Here is a 19,270-nt window from a genome sequence, read left to right as displayed (position 1 = left end):
TATGACACATAAATGTATTGAGACAGCTATGGGAAAAATGATGGCTCCCCACCTCATTGCAGAGACAGTTCAACAAGAGCTGGATGACAGGTGGTGATGGGTGACTCAGGTATAGAAGTGGCAGTCCTGATCAAAGTGTCCTCCTGTCTGAGTACTGCTCATAATGCTGATCCATGGGGAGCCCCAAGTCGATTCATGGCAGGAAATGAGTTGTCTGTCACTTTCCTGTGCTCTCACTGAGCTGGAACTGGCTGTAGCTTCACATTGAAGGGAGGGAGCTCACAGCTGACAGTGATGTTGGAAAGTGGATGAACCACTTTCTCATTACTTTTTGTTTTGTTTTTGTTTTTTGAGTTATGTAGTATACTGCACACATCTGTTTTGTTAATTAGTTCACTTTTTTAAAATTCCAGCATGATCTTTCTGTGACCTCCTACATTTGTCAGCACAAAAACGGAATAGTTTTAATAAGTGTTAATTATTAAAATCTCGGATAAAACTTCGAATCAAATCTGACCCTGCATTTTTGCTGTGCCTCCATTCTTGCTTGACATACATAGGCTACTGTTGGCAACGTTCACACATTCTCTGTAAAGGTTTTAGAACGCTACAGCAATTAAGTAGCCTTGCGCGCCATCCTTCGTACTTCCACAAAAGGATTGGCTCCACTACTAATGAAATGTTATGGTAGTATTATGGGATGGTCAGGACCAGGGTAGCAATTAAGGACACTGAAAAAACTTCAGGACCAAAACAAAATCTATCCCCCCAATTCTCACATCATCACATTGTGCAAAATCGAGGTTTAGGGCCTATAGCCTCTTTAGGCACATATAGTAATCTGGTCATCACATTTCAAACACAATATCCAGTGTAAAACAGTTTACTACCCAGCCAGGTCATTACAGTTGATGTATCAACTTCAAGGGTTTTTGTTAACTTGTTAAACTTGGCAAGTGAGTGTAAAGTGCATGCATTTGGCTTAGGCCTACTGTCAGTTTCAGTTCACACTCCACCTCGACAGAGGGCAATGTGGACCTGTAAACGTTTTGCATAGACAGTCTAACTACAGATAAAATACAAAACGAAGTTGTTTGTTGCTTGGTGACGAGGCATATATTTCCTGTGTATGTTGATGATGTAAATAGACAGACGAACTTAAAAATCTTTTTGCCTTTGAAACATTGTGTGACCATATCCACTGGGCTCACGAGAATAATAGAAGATGAAGACGACAAAATAAGTTGCATTCTACACAATGGACAGCTACGTTTTCCTAAGAGTTGTTGGAAAAGGGAGCTACGGTGAAGTTCATCTTGTAAAGCACAAATCAGATCGAAAACAGGTAATTGCCATGCAATTGTTTTGACGTGTGTTTATCTTTTTTATGCACGAAACATGTGCTGGTGGTGAGATATTTGAGATGCAATACACTCAATGTTGCCAATTTCAGCACTTCACAAGAAGTAATACATGAAAATCGAGTCAGGCAGCTGTGAGTTCGTATATTTAGCTCAGACACTGTATATAAATAAGCCTTACCCCTACTAGCTGGTATTGGGCTTTTTCTATGCTATCAAGTTGTCGTGCTTTGTATGCAACTGCATGGAATAACAGTAGGGTAGCTGGAACGTGCGTGCAAACTGAAATATTTGTCCACTTTTTAAATCCTCCACACGACGCAGGCAGACTGAAACGTCCGCAAAAAATGCGGTCTGAAACAACGGCAATATTGTAGTGGCCTTTACATCTCTGGTTCCCATCTGTAATTTTGTACAATTTGTGTTATTTCATATTCCCCTCTCTTATAGTATGTCATAAAGAAGTTAAACCTCAAAACGTCCTCCCGACGTGAGAGAAGGTCGGCTGAACAGGAGGCCCAGCTTCTCTCCCAGCTCCGTCACCCCAACATCGTCACATACAGAGAGTCTTGGGAAGGAGATGACTGCCAGCTTTATATCGTCATGGGTTTCTGTGAAGGGGGAGACTTGTACCACAGGCTGAAGCAACAGAAAGGTGAACTCCTACCTGAGAGGCAGGTGGTAGAGTGGTTTGTCCAGATCGCCATGGCTCTCCAGGTAAAGCACAATTCATTAGCAGATGTCTAACAACATACACAAGCTGGAGAATTGTCACCTATCTACAATATCACTCATATTTTAATGTTATATGTGCATGTCGATGCTGAAAAATATTGAGTAACATGTCTTTAAGTAGGCGTTGAATGTATTGTACCCTGGCATTTATATTCGTGTCTTTGCTTTTGCAGTATCTGCATGAAAAGCGTATTTTGCACAGAGACCTGAAGACCCAGAACATCTTCCTGACCAAGACCAACATCATCAAAGTGGGGGACCTAGGCATCGCCAAGGTTCTAGAGAGTCAGAATGACATGGCCAGTACTCTCATCGGAACGCCATACTACATGAGTCCTGAGCTCTTCTCCAACAAACCCTACAACCACAAGGTAACATTCAGAAGTGTCTATCAGATAGTAACAACTTTTATTTTACCTTAACTTAAGGGAAGCAAAAGTAATAATAAAATGTCATTGCTAAGCACAAAAAAAGATAAAACCATTTTTAATGTGCCATTACCATACAAATGTCTATTGTAAACATGGTTTCAAAAATAGCTTTTGTTTTTCCCCTCAGTCGGATGTGTGGGCTCTGGGTTGCTGTGTGTATGAGATGTCCACTTTGAAACACGCCTTCAATGCCAAGGACATGAACTCACTAGCATACCGCATCGTGGAGGGGAAGGTATGCTTGTCAAATCACAAAGTTCTCATTTCTTACATGTTAGTTATCACATTGTAATAGAATTTGTTGGCTGTTTAATGATGAACAGCTGCTGCAAGTTACTGAAAGACATACAAAAGAAAATCTTACATGACAGCTCTGTGCTTTCGCACTCACTTTTACAAGAAACACTGGTAAAGAAATCCTGCATACTGTCCATTTAACCAACAAACTTAAATAGATAAAGTTTACCTGAAGAAGGTCGGATGACCGAAACGTTGTATTTCTTAACACTTGAATGACAACCCCACTGGGATAATATCCTACGCACCTGTCCAACTACAGAGGTGTGCAAAAGCATCTTCTTGAACTGTACTCACTTTTGCAAGAGCAGGTCATCTTTAAATGATGCTTCATTGCCCTTTATTTTCTTGTTTTCCTGCTTCGCTTCTCCAGCTTCCCCAGATGCCCAGTAAGTACGACCCTCAGCTGGGAGAGTTGATCCGGAGGATGCTGTGCAAGAGGCCAGAGGAGCGGCCAGATGTCAAGCAGATCCTCAGACAGCCGTACATCAAGCAACAGATAGCCATGTTCCTGGAGGCCACCAAAGAGTAAGATGCCGTCTTTTTAAAAACAGTTGTCTTAATGTCTTATTTTGTGGTGTTTTTCATTCATATGAATCTGAAGTTGTTGTTATGCCTTTCATATGACACCTGTCATGCCATCTTGGAATATGAAAAAGAGGTACACATCTCAATGACAGTAGCCTGGTTAAATAAAGGTTACACTACTACTAATAAGAATAAGATAAAGATATTATATGATGGAAATACTAACGCTAGTATCTCATTAGCTACTTTGCCCTATAAAAACTTGTGCAGTGAACATAGGAACTCATGTTATGAGGGCAGCCATGGTGTAATGGTTAGGGAGTTGGTCTTGGGCTCAGAGAGTTGCTGGTTGGACCCTGGACCCAAGTCAACTGCTGGAAGCAAATTCCTTGAATGCATTAGCATGCATGGCCAAATGAATCTGATTCTGATAATACTGTACAGCCAGTTTGCACAGTGTTGTTCTGTATGACTTTGATTCTGTCTGACTTTGAATTTGCAGGACAAACTGTGTGGAGAGCAATCTAAAGCTCAGACTGTTAAATCGGTTAAAACACATTGTTGAGTATTATTGTATGGCCACTTCAATGTTTCCCATTGTAGTTATGATGGTTTTTCTCTGATGTATTTACAGAAAAGCCGCCAAGTCCAGAAACAAAGCCGTTAAGAATAAGCCCAACAGTAGTGGGTCTGTGAGTGCAGCTGCTACCAAAAGTGAACTTCCTCCAGCAGTACCTCAGACTAAGAACAAAGTGAGAAGGGTAAGTAGGTATATGATCATAAGCTTGCCTTTTTTTTTTGTTTAAACATTTTTTTTATTAATTTCAACAAGAACATACAGAACAAGACTCGACATTGAAAGAGTAAGACAATAAAACTGGATACAAGTCCTTTTTTGTAATTATTGTCACATAAATCCTCTGATCAGTATGGTTTCAATGTTTATGCCTATGAAGGACATAAACGGTTCCCAGATTTTGCGAAATATATTGTCCTTTTCATGCAGTTTGCATGTCAAATAGTCCAGTGATACATACTGTATTATAACATTATGCCATTGTGTCCTTGAAGGGGCATTATCAGATACCCAATTTAACAAAATGCATTTTCTAGCACAGAAAAATACCATTCTACACAATTTCATAAGCTTGCCTTTTAAGAATTGTGAAGTAGCATTGATAATTTACAACTACAACATTGCTGTCGTTACTCATGAATAATCAAACACATTTTTGTATTACATTTCTCTTCTGTTACTACACGACATGTCATGTCATTGCATAAAACATACAGTCCTTCTGACAAATGTGATTTGTTACAGAGAGAAGACAATTTAAAACAACGCAGTCCACATGTGTCCAATGGCGTACAAGAAAATGCCCCATTAAAGTTGCCTTCACCGCCGAAATCCCCAGCCCAAGATGTATTTAACTCAACAGAGCACTCTATAGCCACTCTAACCAATATTGATGTTGCTATGCAACCACGGGAGGTTGAGGAACCAAAGCCCCGGAAAGTCAGGGCGCCCAAGTCTGTGCCTGATCAAAAACCCAACGATGGCCTTAATCAGAAGCCACCAGTTTGTAAAAGGACCCCGAAACATGAGCCCACTGCCCCCCAGCACTCCCCGCATAAACTTGGACAGGATCTGTCAGCAGAGCAGGTGAGGAGGGTATCAAATGGACCTGTATTACAAAGCCCCTCGTCCAACATAGCAGCAGTGTCCCCAGACAGACTAAGACCCTCAGCAGAATTACTGTCGCCTGATGCTGATATGGAGAAGGAGGAGGACACCTTGAAGCTTCTCCAAGAAGCAGCCATGAATGCTCCGTCACCGGCCTCTGGTGGACCTTCGCAGGTCTATTACCTGCAGCAAGAGGATAGCGGTGCAGCTGAACAACCCAAGAGTCCGTCTGCCCATGCTGACGTCCATGACATCAAAGATGACACAATCACTCTTCTGAAAGAGGCTGCTGACCACAAACATATTGGAGAAGTTCACGTAAGCTGCTGCCAGTTTAACCAGGCCTTCATACTGGTAGTATTGCAGTTGTCAGGGCTCTATATTAACTTTTTGACATCACTACCCAAATTGGCTAGTAGTTGTTAATCTTGCTAGCCAATTACATGCTCACTAATAGGTCAACGTGGCTAGTTTTCACCAGCATTTGGCCGGTTTGCGGGTGTTAATTTAGAACCCTGGCTTTTAAAAAAAATGTAATGTTAAATTGGGTATACGTTCGCTCTCGATGTATGCTGTTTGACATGGCCATCTTGTCTTGACAGGAGAGTTTAGAATCAACAGAGAAACTGCTAGAGCCCTTCACTCCAGTGCCAATAATGGTAAGGTTTCTATCTCGTTGCATCACAAGCATCTAATTTGCACTTTGAACATGATTATCAATATTAACTAATTAGCCTAAAATCACACACATATTCAGTCATTTGCTAAACTTGCCCATTTTCTTCTGGATAAACAAAGTGTATCTTCTCTACTTCAGTTTGGGCGATGTTTCTCAGATAATTGCTCTGTGGAGGAGTAAAAGTACATGTGTGATCATTCTCCAGACTTTCTGTCCCTGTGTACTCACAGAATTATTGGGTAACATCTTTCAACTCTTTTGCTTGTGCCCAAAGTTAGTTGAAAAGAAAAAAAAAACTGTTTTTCACCAAGGCACTCCAAAAAGTGTAGTTAAAATGTCTTTATAATGACATGCCCACTAAGGACTTTTTTAAAATTGCAAAAGGCAATTAAAAAAAAGCCCTTAGTGGACATGTCATTATAATAAAGACAATTTAACTACACTTTTTGGAGTGCCTTGGTGAAGAAAAGTTTTCTTTTCTTTTTAACTAACTTTGGACTAAGGAATACCTTGAACCAAAGAGCACCCACCAGAACATTTTTTTCAAATTTCTCTAAAGGGACTGCGCACGCCTCTGACTTGCAACAATTATTCTGCTTGTGTGTGTTTAAACAGGAGCCTTTAAATGTTGCTGTCCTTCCCCCTGTCCCTGAAAGAGAAGTTTCTGTACTTCATCACCCAACGTCTTCCTCAGAGCCCTCTAAGTCAAGGCAGAGAAGGCAGAGGAACCGGGAGAAAGGAGTGGAGACTCTGAACAAGGTAAAGTGCCAGAAGGGAATCTGTTCATTTTAGGGATTTTTGCAGCTATTTTATGAAATGATTGTTGTTGATGGTTGTGTTCAACACTTTGTGATGTAGGTGTGACCAATAGTGGCTGTTAACAAAATACAGTTTGACACACATAAACGCACACTTTCAGACCTCTACAGTGTTGTAAATGTAATCAATATGTTTTCTTACTGTTTTGCTGTGTGAGAAAATGCCAATCTTTATCATTCCACTGCTCTAGGTAATAGCGCTCAATGTGTAAAATAAATCAACCCATGGGTTTTGATGCTCTCTCCTAGGACAAAAAAACCTCGAGACCGCTGCCACCTCCACCTGTTGAGGCTGTATTAGCCCCCGTGATGGTGAAGAGCAAATCAGCCCCTGGGCCTGACCACGTCCAACTCTCTGAGTACTGGCAGCAAGACAGGATCACCCCTGTTCCACAGGTACGCTGTCTCTTCAATCGCCCTCCCAGGCTGGGTGGACTTTGGGCAAAATTAAACTAGTCAAAACTAATAGTTTCTGATTGAAATTACTTACGTACTTAGGACCATCACCCCTAATGGAGCATAGGCCATCAACAACTGTTCTCCATCCAATGCGTTTTTTTTCCCGGTTTTGGAAATACCTGTGAATAAAGACGGCAACACTCTGTTGATTTTCAGGATCGTCCACTGTCAGCGAGAGAGAGGAGAAGACTGAGACAGTCTCAGGAACATTTGAATCAACAAGGTAGGGTCACAGCATCATACTAAAGGACTTTGACAGGATGTGAGGATCTACAAGAGCCCTAGTTTAGGTACTTTGATTAAAGGACAACACATTCAGCATTAGAGATGCCTAATTCATTTTTTTCTTTAAAATACTTTTACCATGGCATTAAATGGAATAGAATCATTGGAATAGAAATCTCATCTACACATGCAAGTGAGCCCTGGTCAATAATTACGTATGTAATAATGGAAATAAAGAACGTGCAGATGAACGTTGAAGTCCATGTTCATACTTTTTTTTGCCTGTTTGCAGTTGCACCAGCGATGAGGAGGGCATCCTACGATGTGGCCTTGCTGAGCTGTAAACAAGCAGACCAGCCTGACTACCACAGGCCAGCCAGTGTATCCATGGAAACAAGCAAGGTGACGCTCCCCTAAGCCTCATTGTCTGGTCCCAGAGAAGCGTGGTGTTTCACGCTTAGTTAGACATGCTTTATGGAAAGGTCTTGTGTAATTAAACACTAAAGCCACCATGGGAGAGATATCACTCCACTGTTTTCTAATTTCCAGATAAATGATCATGACTAAGATACAGCTCTAACAATAATTACAGCAAAGTTTTTTGGATTGGTCTGTATATCTATCTATCTATCTATCTATCTATCTATCTATCTATCTATCTATCTATCTATCTATCTATCTATCTATCGATCTATTTTCTTCAACCCCTGTCTGCCTGCTGTGTGTGCGTGCGTGCGTGTGCGCTACAGCAGGAGAGGCAGTGTTGGCGTCGCTCAGATGAGGAGGACTGCGGCTCTTCCACCAGCTCCACTGAGCGCTCAGAGGGAGATGGCAGAGACGGGTAAGACAAACTCCTCTTACTCCTAACTCTGATGGGGTCATTGACGTCTTTAAGTTGTAATCAGGTGGTGCAGTGGTGCAACAATCAGCTAATGCACTTATTGTATGGATTAAATTATCATTTACGTTTAAAAAATCTTTCAGTCAATATTAATGAAATATGTTGCACATTTAATTAATGTATCGACTGAACACAGTAGTCATATAAGCTGTGGTTGCACCACCATGACATCAGCTTTTCAAAAACGTCAACGATCGTCAATGGCAGTAATGAAAAACTTTACTACCATAGTACTACACCACTGACAGTGCACTGAGCCTTTAGTAATACATTAAGACTTAGTCATTGCCATTCCGGTAACAGCTTATTTATAACAGTGGCAGTGTCTTAAGGGGTTAAGAGTTAAGACCCATTGTGGTTGAAATGGTATTTAATGAATTATAACAGAAAACTGTCTGAAAAGAGGTTTTATTTGTTTGTCAAGATTATTGAGTGTTTCCACTGTTAGAATGACTGCCAAAATGCAGAGGTTTACAAAGTAAAAGTAGAAGTATCCTTAAAAGTGTATGCACCTCATTAGGTACAGTGGAATAACCGGTGTATAAACTATGTAAGTACTAGTACACGTGTTGTAAGTGCAACAATCACAGACAGGCTTCCCACACCTCTGCCAAAATGTCTACGGAAAGTGCAAGTTACAGAATTTTTTTTTCCATTATTCCCTAGGAAAAATGACTCTTGTGAGATGCAGGACCTGGTTCAGATGATGACACAGACTCTGCGACTGGACTCAAGAGATGCTGTTGGTGAACCAGATGGACAAAGACGTTCATCTAAACTCCCGTCAGAGTTTAAGATCAACCGCAAATATAAGGACACTATGCTCCTCCATGGGAAAGCCATAGACGTGAAGGAAGACTTCCACATTGATGATTTCTGTGCAGGTTAGATTCTTTGATGAGTGGAGGTGCAAAAGGCACACCAGAAAAAGAGGTGCTGGCAACCAGTAAAACACTTGCAGGAGGAGAGAAGTGCCGCGCACTCGTTGTATAAACAAGTTTTTAATGTGACAACGTTTCGGCCTTCCTCAGGACACGCGACCTGAGGAAGGCCGATAGGCCGAAACATTGTCACATTAAAAACTTGTTTATATACAACTCGAGAGTGTGCGGCGCTTCTCTCCTCCTGCAGGTTAGATTCTTTGTTACAGTTTCATGTGTGATGAATAAAAATAGTTGACACTGCAATATATTTCTGCTTCAAGCATAGGATTTTATATCCCATTTGCCAGATGTTAAAATGTAAGGGTTTGGTGCAATTTAAAGGTTATCGTCATTATAATGTACAAAACCCTTTGCTGCTCTGTCAGGACCATTACCCCAAAACATGTGAGATTACACTGACTAATCAGAGGTGTTTCCTCTGTCCTTTTCCTCCAAGGTGACACATCTGGTCCTGCCAAGATCAGGAGAGCTGTTGAACAGTTGCGGACGGACGTGGTGAAAGGTCTAGGAGTGAAGCTGCTGGACAGTGTCCTGGACATCATGCAGGAGGAGGATGAGGACAAACGGGAGGTGAGTGGAGAACACCAACCAGAACCTTAGGTCTAACTCAACTCGAGTACTTCCCACTCTCTTTCGATCGTGCGCTTGCTTTTTAAAAAGGGGGTTTTATGCCTTTATTTGATGGGAGAGATGGTGACAGGAAGCGAGTGGGACAGAGAGACGGGGTGGGATCGGAAAATGACCCCGGCCAGACTCGAACCGGGGTCCCCGTGGGCATGCAAGCACAAAAGTGGGGTGCTTAGTGCGCTGCACCCATCACCATCTATGGCTGCACCACAGCGCCCCGGCAGTGCACTATTGGTGATAGGAGTTTTATTCAATATTTTGCAAGAGCACAATTCAAAGGTCATTTTCTCATTTGCAACTGGTGTGCTGAATCGGGGAGAAGCCCACTCAAAAGTTTCTCTGGTTAGACTGACAGCGAGGAAACTATTGTTTTCTCCACGGAGGTGGGGTGTCAGGGAAGCACAAGGCCACAAGGAAAAGGAGAGGACGGGAGGGACTAGTTTGAGATGGACCCTTAATGTCTGATTTTTTGGGTGGTAGTGCTAGCATTAGTGTTATAAAAGTCCAATGTCTTTATATTGACTTCAGAGCAGTCGCTGATGGATGTGTAAGCCTAAACCTCCTCAGTGTCTTGTAATTGGTAGCTTGAGAATGTGCTTGTTCACGTTCATCAATGATTTCTTTAACACACCCAAAACCTTTGTGAGTTAGTTCAGCACATCCACCTTTCTTGTCTGTGACCACATGTTTGGATGACTGCTAATGTGTCTTTTTTCCCCAACACCTCAACAGCGACATTTAAAGGAAGCAATGGGAGAAGAGAAATACTCAACTTATGCTGTGATGGTTCATCAACTCAAGTTCTTTGAGGATGTTGCTTTCAAAGACTAAGATTTCACAAGGGACAATCTGCCAAACTACTGACAAGTCAGATCTCAGATCTGTTTTTTTTCCTAGTCTGTTACAGACAATCACTGTCCTGTATATTAGATATATTTTCTGTAGAACTACGGTTATCATTCCTCTTGTAATGAGAATGTTCTGGCCAGATTTCTATTTTTCATTCATATTGGATATGCAATTACAGCCGAGCACACTGACATACAGTTCTTTTTTTATACACAATGAAATGTTTTAACCAGATAATAATGTTGTAACATATTTTGTAAAAATAAGAGCTGTTAAACTGCAAATTGTCAATCCAAAAAGTAATGTATATTGGGTCCGGTAGAAAAAGGCTGTGGCTTAGGTTTACAGTTACAAATAAAAGTCTCGAAAATTCACAGATATGAAGCTGAAATTCTTTGAAGGAGATATTGTCGATCATGTCAGTCACATAGTTACACAACATATGCACTTGGAGTGTACAGAAATGTATGGATTTTATTTCAATATTAGTACTGTGATTATGCATACAAACCAGTATAGTCACTACAACATCATTTGCATTTCCAGATTCACATTTTTAATACAAAATTCCACCGGCTGTAACAGGAATGTGTAATCTACTTGTGCTTCTTTTTCTTGGGAGGCTCCTGGGGCTTCTCGCGGTTCTCTCCTGAGGGCTCTGGTATGGCTGGCTGCCAGCTAAGAGGGTTTTTGCGGTACATGGGCCATGGGGGAAGAGTGAGCTGTAACAACACAGACACAGGCTAGTGTCAGGACAACACTTCTCTCGTCACTCACACTTGCATCAAATAAACACCTTACCAAAATAATAACTTTTGTAGAAATTCCAGTCACTCATTGACCAGATTGAAAATACAATGTTGTCAAATTATACATTTAGGAAAAGTAATAACTACTAATACAAAGACTGGCAGAATTAGCAGCACGCCCCCATACCCATGCAGTGACTAAACATATACATGTGACTAAACCAATACGTGATTTCTGCAGAATACATTGTTTTGTTTTTTTTACATGGCATTAGCAGTCTTATAATGACATTGCATTTTATGACCACACTTACCAGGCAAGAGATTGCAAAACCTGCCAGTACTATGTAGACAGTCCACCCGAACTGCTCAATGATGTAGCCATATATGAATCCAATGACCTGTCAATGGTTAAGTAAAAGTTCAGCTGCATTGATTAGACACACAACAGTCTAGTCTACTATATGGTGAGTTTGAGACACAGTCTTACCGCTGAAATCAGAATGATGCCTTGGAATATCTGTTCCGCTAGTTTCTGACCCTTGTAGTCCTGTAGGGTCAACATCACAGAAAGGCAGTAACGTGTTACTACTATTTTCACAACCTGCATTTTATACACCTTGGCATCACTTTGCACTTTTGCATTTCCTGTTCATACTGCTGTTCATTGTCACAGCCAGCTGTCACCATCAGGCCAGGCGGAGCGGATCTTTTTGTTACGAGATTCATGCAAACATTAACCAAAATGTCGAAGTGTATGTATATAAAACGTTTAACTTTGCAACATCTGCAGACATTGCGATCAATAGTCCTTAATTTGCATCCTCCACTAAAGGAAACCCTCCGTTATTCGCTGGCAACCAAGACGGCAGGATTCAGCTAGCACACCTACGATATTTCCGCGAATTAAACTATTAAAAACCATGGCTATGTTCTTAATTTAAAGCGCTTACCATATGGGTTGGGATGGATTTGAATATCGATAACATATTTGAAGAAAAAGACCAATTATTCCACTACACAGAAATGAAACACTGCTCTTCCTGTTTGAAAGAGCGTACGTATGATTTTCGAGGACCCCTATTGGACCCCACTTGCCTTTATGGAACGAGGGAAGCACTGGATAGGTTTTTGACCGTAATTTGGTAATATACAAAGCTAAAATATTTTGATATATTATATAGATTAATTAATCACTTCAACATACGATTAAAAACGGCAAAATAATACCATTTGAAACGCAATATTTATTTAAATCAGGCATCAATGGAGGCAGCTTTCATGGAACAGGCCAATCAGGGGAAAGGGCGTGTTCAACGTGATTGATGCTTTGCAAACAACTGAATAATATGGATAGGCATTAAAGCCAGGCAAACGCCGTGTTTGGTCAATGAAATCACTTACAGGTCAGCTGTTCTTGGAGAGTGTGCAGAATCATTCGTGGGGGGAAAAAATCCACGCCGAAAACTTGTTGATGTTGAGTTGGCATTCTGGCAGGCATTGTACTACAGCTGTCTGTGTCTTGTCGTACAACTCGGCATGTCCAGGTAAGATTGCTTTCCACAATGTTTCTGGAGGGAACGGTTCGTTGTTTTCCGTACGCTCAAGTAGTGATATAGAGGGGGAAAATCAAATCCCATGTGGCTAGTAGTTTTTATGCCATTGTGTCATCTCGACCAGCTAACGTTAGCGGTTTTCTACTGTTTGTTCACTGTTTGCGTGTGTTCATTTCAGATGAATCAATTGCGGAAACTCTGATTTAGTGGTTGGGGAAGGTGGCAAAGGAACAATGACAATGCGCAGAAGTAAGTAAAATGTAATGTTAGGTAGCCTTCATGAAGTTTTAACTCGTCTTTCGGACAGGGGTGGAGTAAATAACAGCTGATGTCCAGGTATCCACGTTGACTGTCAGTTGCTATCTTGCAACAGTGGCAAGTCTGCGGTGTCGCTTTGTGTTTAAATCAGTTCAGTTCAGCTGGACTTCCCGTTTGATTGTGTTGCCATATACGGGCAGAAATGTGAAACGCGCAAAACATCTTTGGTTTATCTAAGTATTCTGCTTAATATGAAATGTATACAGTACGTTTGTAAGCAATGCATCAAATCATGTCTGTCTCAATACTCTTCCCCTTTTTCAGTCAATGTTGTCATTCTCGTCCTGCTCGCCGTTGCCTTTCTCATCATATTGCAACGGAATCTTCTAAACCTCAATGATTTTTTGAGACATGAAAATGCAGGTAAAATACTCCACTGAAAGACATGTACAATGATCAATTCAATTATATGCCAGTTTTGCATTTGGGGATGTAAATTGAATGGCATTTGGTTCCATCCATACAGAGGCGGTACCCGGCGCGCTCCTGCCTTTTGAGCCAGACTTCGCTGTCAAGCATAAACCTGATGTCGCGAGGACGGGTGTTGAGATTCCAGTGGTCATTACAGCGGCCGAGGAGAGGCTGGGGGCAGCCCTGGCGGCGATGAACAGCGTCTACCGCAACAGCAAATCCAACATTGTCTTCAACATTGTTACCCTCAACGACTCTGTTGACCACTTGAAGTAGGTCCCATGTTGCTGACTGTCACGCTGCATTTTCACAATGCCTGCTTGTGTTGAGAGGAGGGACTTCCCACTTCCCACAAAAAAACTCCACAATAACACCTTTTTTTACCTGGCTGTCAATGTTATTTTACTCTTCTAGAGCGTGGATGAGTAAAGCTGACTTGGCAGATGTCAAACACAAAGTCATTGTATTTGAGCCAAAGATGCTGGAAGGGAAGATTTTGAACGACCCACAGAAGAAAGAGGAAGTCAAACCAGTAAGGCAAAATCTCTGACAATTTGTGGAAGACTGTGTAAGCGTGTTGTTTTGTGCACAAGGTCTTTAAAGCCATACATGTTCTTCCCACAGCTAACCTTTGCCAGATACTACATGCCTATGCTCCTGCCCAGCGTGGATAAAGCCATCTATTTGGACGATGATGTCATTGTTCAAGGTACGGCTTATTCACTCACTTTACCTGTCAAATACTGTATTTTTCACGACCCTGCAGCATGCATTGGTAGAGAAGCCTGCTTATGAGAATAAAACCTTTTCCAGTGATCTTGAATTTGAACTAATGCCAACAAGTATGAAAAGCCCTATTTCACATGCAAATCGGCTGCCGGATTAAATCATTTGTGTAAAATGCACAAATATACAATGCTCTTCCTTGTGAGCACTGGCACCCCCACCTTTGCCACCACAGGTTAATAAGGGTGCTTGCCCTTGACAGTTAGTCATGGAAAAATAACATTGTTCTGTTACGCTGTTTGATCTGGACTTGTCATTGCAGGTGACATCCAGGAGCTCTTTGAAACTAGTCTGAAGGCCGGCCATGCAGCTGCTTTCTCTGACGACTGTGACTCTGCGTCATCAAAGGGCATTGTACGAGGAGCAGGAAACCAGGTAGTCAACAAATATATATCGTATAAATAAAGATGCTCTACCAGTTCAATGATTCGAACCTCTCTGATATAATGTTTATTGTATCCATTACTGTGATTCAATGTGTTAACATGCAGTTCAGTATCTCGAATATGATCGGGATATCAAGTATCCCGAATTTGTGTTTGAACATATGAACACCTTTTCCCGGCTTAAGCATTCCCGGGTAAGCCCTTATTCGGGACTCAGAGAAATCGGGATATGCTAGGTAGGTGGAGTATTCCGACAGAATCCGGAATGCTGACGCATGGAAACGCCTCATCCCGGATACAGAGGCGTCCCATAGAACGCTGTTGCCGATATCCAGGCTACACGCATTATGCGGCAATGGCCAAGAATGGAGACTTGGGATATAACCCTCTATACTCATATGAACATCTTTACCCGAATTTGATAATAACCGGGATAAACCTCATATTCGGGATACTGAACTGCATATGAACGCACTCTTTGTTGTTTGCTGCTTTACTCCCAGATGTCCAGTCTTAATAACGCCAGCATGTGTCCATTTCCTGTAGAATAACTACATGGGTTTCTTGGACTTCAAGAAGGACTCCATTAAAAAGCTCAACATGAGGGCTACGACCTGCTCCTTCAACCCCGGGGTCATCGTGGCCAACCTTACAGAGTGGAGGCTCCAGAACATCACCACCCAGCTCGAACAGTGGATGGAGCGCAATGTCAAGTAGGTTCTCAGGACCTTATGTAACTGACGTGTTCCTACGCAGTCCGCCACTCGCGGCTCGAACCTGCCACCTCGTAATCAATACATCAGATTGGGTATGGGACGATACCGCTGACCTAAAGGACCATTTCGATAGCTCAGCGCTATCGATGCTGTATGAATCTTATGGAGGGAGGTTTACTTACTCACGTTCCACCACGCCACACCCTGCTAGTTGGCCCCCGTTACTTACATTATGCATCATACATTGACACTGTGTGCACAACTGAGGGTCCCTCTGCAGCCTCGGATTGTTTAGAAGCTGCTGTCTTTCAAATTCTGTGCTCACATGATTGGTTGTTTAGCTTTTTGTTCCTACGAGCAGGTGAATGTTTGTAAACTGAGAAACGTATATGAACTAGAGCAGGGGTGTCAAACTCATTTTGGTCCGGGGGCCGCATACAACCCATGTGGACCTCAAGCGGGCCGCATTACTAACATCATCGCAAAAAAAAAAAAAAAACGTAAAGCAGTGGATTAGTGTTCAGTACTATCACGTTTTAAGTGTGTTGAATATGTAGAAAGCAATGCAATACTGATAATCCTATGCAAAATTTCCTTGACTTCATTCATTCATTGGCAACCGTCAATTAATTAAATATGGGACAGTTCATTTTGGCAGGGGGTCTGGGGGTGTACCCCCAGAAAATTTTGTATTTCTTATATGTAATTTCCTGCATTTTCACGCATTCTAACATCCCGTTTCCAGTTTGAGCTTAATAGGAACCAATACAAATCCTATTATATTTATTATTTAATTACAACCAATACCAATACAATACGAATAAGAAGTATTAACATTTTATCTCTATATATGAGGTCTATAATATATGAGCTTTATGAAATGCCTGTTACAGTACAAATTCACTATTTATATTAGAAGTGTGATGTGCACTTTACTACATATATACAGTGTAACAGAGGGACCATTGGGTTAATGTCATGCAGGTTTCGATTTTGCCCCGACGGCCGTAATTGCGCATTTCGGTTATTTCATTAAAAAAAAAAAAAAAAACGGATGCGGCCGTATGTTTGACACCCCTGAACTAGAGGTTTCTTCTCTATGTGACGTTCCTGTACACAGCTATAAAGCGAAATGACTGTGGTCACATGGAGATTCTTGTCACCAAAAAGCAAACTTGTTTGACAGGAAATGATGTTACATTGTCATGGGACTACACTGCAAACACCCATCGTAGCTTTGTAAGCAACAGCAACAGTAAGCAAAAGTATGAATTTGCACTGAAGGACAATTTCATGTTAGACGTCTTTGACCCACATGCAGCTCCAACTACAAAGTAAATACAATAAGGGTGTGGAATTGCAAATGCTTTTCTTATGTAAACAGATAAGGACATACAGTAAATTATTGACTTAATATGTTAGTCTGTGGAATATGCAGACAAGTAAAAAGATATCCTTCCTTTTAACCTGTATGCACAGTGCTTCTCTGTCCTTGAAGCTTTTGCAAGACTTAGTGGTGGTGGACTCAAGAGCTCAGGAGTTGTATCTTTGTATCCCTGCTTTTGCTTTGTAACTGATGGCTTTCTTACCCACTGTATCTTGAAACGGACAAGCTTAAAGGTTTCATGTTACCAAACATCAACTGTACTAGAGTGGCTTAGTTGTCCTGGATTGACTTAAGCGTGCCCATATAAGGGGGTTGCATTCATTTGTCCTACATCCAGAATACAAATTGCCAGTGTGTGTGCCTCGCCTTCAGTCTTTTCCCACTTTGTTATGCAGCTCTCGTCCTCTCCATGCTCTCTTTATCAGGTCGATTCCACCAACATTTCTCTGAAAATAGAGAAAAAACTTCCCTTTTTAATCCCTGCAGTATGTAGGTGGTCTACCTGAGGCAGTGACTAGCTGCAAACTGTTTGAATTTCTCTGCGTGTAGGATTTCTATTAAAAAACACACAGTAGCTGCCATCTCTTGTGTTACACTGGAGGAAAAAAAGACACACTTGTACGTTTGAATTTGTATTTGCCAGTGACGAGTGCTGCTGTCTCACAAGAACACCCTGCTTATTTTGTTTCTGTTTAGGGAGGACTTGTACAGCAAAAACCTGGCAGAGAGTGTAACAACGCCCCCTCTCCTTATCGTCTTTTACAAACGCCACTCAAGCATAGACCCCATGTGGCATGTCAGGCACCTCGGTAAGTACCGTACAGACTGTTTTAAAATTCAGAGGTGTGTAGGTGGCAGGCAGATGCTTTCCTCAAAGGCACGTTATAAAACACCTCCAAAAAAAAAAGAGATGGTGATATTTTCAGCAGTAAGTAAAGAAGCTTTTGTACTCTGTTTATAAATGAAGACTTTCCACATAGAGCAATTGTTCCGCTGCACTAGGATTTAATGTGTGGCCTGTTTTTTTCTTTTGGCAGGTGCTACAGGGGCAGCGAATCGTTACTCTTTACAGTTTGTGAGCGCGGCCAAACTGCTCCATTGGAATGGACACTATAAACCCTGGGGGAGGCTGTCGTCATTTTCCGACGTTTGGGACAAGTGGTACATTCCGGACCCGCTGGATAAATTCCATCCTATTCGGAGGCATTCTGATGACAAATGAACATGACTAAGAAAAACAGACAATGTGTGGTGCAGGTTCCTGCCAAACTGTGTCTGTCGGTTTCGGGAGAATCAGCCAACCTCTCAGGCGTGGGGAGGGATTTTGAGACATTCCTACTCATTGTGTACGGTGTTACCCTTCTGACCCCTGGCTATGAAAAAAAAACAACCTCTGGTTCACTCTCTCCAGCTGCTAATCATGTGCCAATGTCATCACTTTTTGGACATGTGTAAGACCAATCCTAAGTCCTACAGTGCCTGTCACAGTATGATATTGAAATCCAGATGGTTCCAGTTGTGTAAAGATCATGAAATAACACTAATGAGTAATGACCGCTCATGTTACAAAAATCAACAAAAGTGGTGCTTGATTTCTTCAGCCAGATTTCATCCCAGTCTGAAACTGCTCCTGTGTATGCTTGCTTTTTGGTAATGCCTTGTTATCCTAAGACAAAGGCAGCTGTTCTGAAACAGTATTATGCCAATATGAAATTGAACCACTCTCCTCCTGTATGGTTATTTTTGCAATGTTGTTCCTCAGGTTCCTATGCAGTTGATGTATATTTTTTATGAACAAAGCATGATCACTGATGAACCCAGTAAATATTTGAAATGCTGGCATAAGGTATGGTCACGGGTGGAAGCAATAAAGCAAATATTTCTTAGCATTCTCTGCCATGGTTTTTCAATACATCTCAACTGTCAACCTGCAGTGAGGGGTCTGTCACGTCACTTTTATTGGAGTCTTAAATCAAGGTGAACAGTGCTATCTGAGCTCAACTCATGACCCAGTACAGTACAGTATAAAACATTATTCATTTTCATATAGTCTTCATCCTCTGGCATGGGCTTCAACAAGCCTTGTATATAAAACTGTCACAAGGCCTACCCTGTCTCCTAAGTCCAGAGGCCCCTCAACTTGCATGTTACCGGTATTCAGGCTACAAATCAATGCAATTTACTTATTCACACCTGTAATTTATAACTCCGTTGAGGTGGCTCCAAGTGTGTATTTTTAGGACATCAGTTAATTAATGTTGTCAAACTCATTTACCACGGGTCAGACTGTCAGAATCTGGAACTAAGTTGTGGGCCAAACTCCTTATTTATCCCATATCTATAATTTCACTTGTTTGATCACCATCTATAGTAAACATGAATTAAACCCCATATATATATATATTTAGAAGTGCATTTGCGGA

The 19,270-nt window shown here is 41.5% G+C and overlaps 3 protein-coding genes across 3 annotated transcripts; 2 read left to right on the top strand and 1 right to left on the bottom strand.

The window, feature by feature from the left end:
* The first annotated feature begins 1,136 nt into the window (after positions 1 to 1,136).
* On the top strand, positions 1,137 to 10,912 carry nek4 (NIMA-related kinase 4). The gene is made up of 16 exons (XM_063215819.1): positions 1,137 to 1,345; positions 1,812 to 2,078; positions 2,270 to 2,467; positions 2,655 to 2,762; positions 3,198 to 3,352; positions 3,987 to 4,113; positions 4,674 to 5,354; positions 5,639 to 5,695; positions 6,331 to 6,474; positions 6,783 to 6,929; positions 7,149 to 7,215; positions 7,510 to 7,619; positions 7,967 to 8,058; positions 8,785 to 9,002; positions 9,499 to 9,632; positions 10,422 to 10,912. The coding sequence occupies exons 1-16, from the start codon at positions 1,259 to 1,261 to the stop codon at positions 10,518 to 10,520; spliced, it is 2,691 nt and encodes an 896-aa protein (XP_063071889.1). The 5' UTR covers positions 1,137 to 1,258; the 3' UTR covers positions 10,521 to 10,912.
* Positions 10,913 to 10,994: 82 nt separating this feature from the next.
* On the bottom strand, positions 10,995 to 12,366 carry spcs1 (signal peptidase complex subunit 1). Its single transcript, XM_063215820.1, has 4 exons — positions 12,241 to 12,366; positions 11,778 to 11,837; positions 11,602 to 11,688; positions 10,995 to 11,260 (listed from the first exon to the last, which is right to left on the bottom strand). The coding sequence occupies exons 1-4, from the start codon at positions 12,274 to 12,276 to the stop codon at positions 11,135 to 11,137; spliced, it is 309 nt and encodes a 102-aa protein (XP_063071890.1). The 5' UTR covers positions 12,277 to 12,366; the 3' UTR covers positions 10,995 to 11,134.
* A 296-nt stretch (positions 12,367 to 12,662) lies between these two features.
* glt8d1 (glycosyltransferase 8 domain containing 1) lies at positions 12,663 to 18,736 on the top strand. Its single transcript, XM_063215817.1, has 10 exons — positions 12,663 to 12,834; positions 13,022 to 13,092; positions 13,426 to 13,524; positions 13,628 to 13,844; positions 13,987 to 14,104; positions 14,197 to 14,281; positions 14,621 to 14,733; positions 15,291 to 15,457; positions 17,544 to 17,656; positions 17,885 to 18,736. The coding sequence occupies exons 2-10, from the start codon at positions 13,077 to 13,079 to the stop codon at positions 18,067 to 18,069; spliced, it is 1,113 nt and encodes a 370-aa protein (XP_063071887.1). The 5' UTR covers positions 12,663 to 12,834; positions 13,022 to 13,076; the 3' UTR covers positions 18,070 to 18,736.
* Positions 18,737 to 19,270: the final 534 nt, after the last annotated feature.

This window comes from Engraulis encrasicolus, chromosome 14, assembly GCF_034702125.1.
Source record: "Engraulis encrasicolus isolate BLACKSEA-1 chromosome 14, IST_EnEncr_1.0, whole genome shotgun sequence".
NCBI classification, from domain to species: domain Eukaryota; kingdom Metazoa; phylum Chordata; class Actinopteri; order Clupeiformes; family Engraulidae; genus Engraulis; species Engraulis encrasicolus.
This window is presented reverse-complemented; position numbering and strand designations above follow the sequence as displayed.

What these genes read in the sequence shown, in the direction of transcription:
- nek4 (XM_063215819.1), top strand. Translation starts at nt 1,259, where the DNA reads ATGGACAGCTACGTTTTCCTAAGAGTTGTTGGAAAAGGGAGCTACGGT. An exon ending in ACCGCATCGTGGAGGGGAAG is followed by an intron (nt 2,763 to 3,197) that starts GTATGCTTGTCA and finishes TCGCTTCTCCAG; the next exon opens with CTTCCCCAGATGCCCAGTAA. An exon ending in AGGATGAGGACAAACGGGAG is followed by an intron (nt 9,633 to 10,421) that starts GTGAGTGGAGAA and finishes ACACCTCAACAG; the next exon opens with CGACATTTAAAGGAAGCAAT.
- spcs1 (XM_063215820.1), bottom strand. Translation starts at nt 12,276, where the DNA reads ATGTTATCGATATTCAAATCCATCCCAACCCATATG. An exon ending in AATCCATCCCAACCCATATG is followed by an intron (nt 11,838 to 12,240) that starts GTAAGCGCTTTA and finishes TTGACCCTACAG; the next exon opens with GACTACAAGGGTCAGAAACT. An exon ending in GTTTTGCAATCTCTTGCCTG is followed by an intron (nt 11,261 to 11,601) that starts GTAAGTGTGGTC and finishes GTGTTGTTACAG; the next exon opens with CTCACTCTTCCCCCATGGCC.
- glt8d1 (XM_063215817.1), top strand. An exon ending in AGAAAGAGGAAGTCAAACCA is followed by an intron (nt 14,105 to 14,196) that starts GTAAGGCAAAAT and finishes TTCTTCCCACAG; the next exon opens with CTAACCTTTGCCAGATACTA. An exon ending in TGGATGGAGCGCAATGTCAA is followed by an intron (nt 15,458 to 17,543) that starts GTAGGTTCTCAG and finishes GTTTCTGTTTAG; the next exon opens with GGAGGACTTGTACAGCAAAA.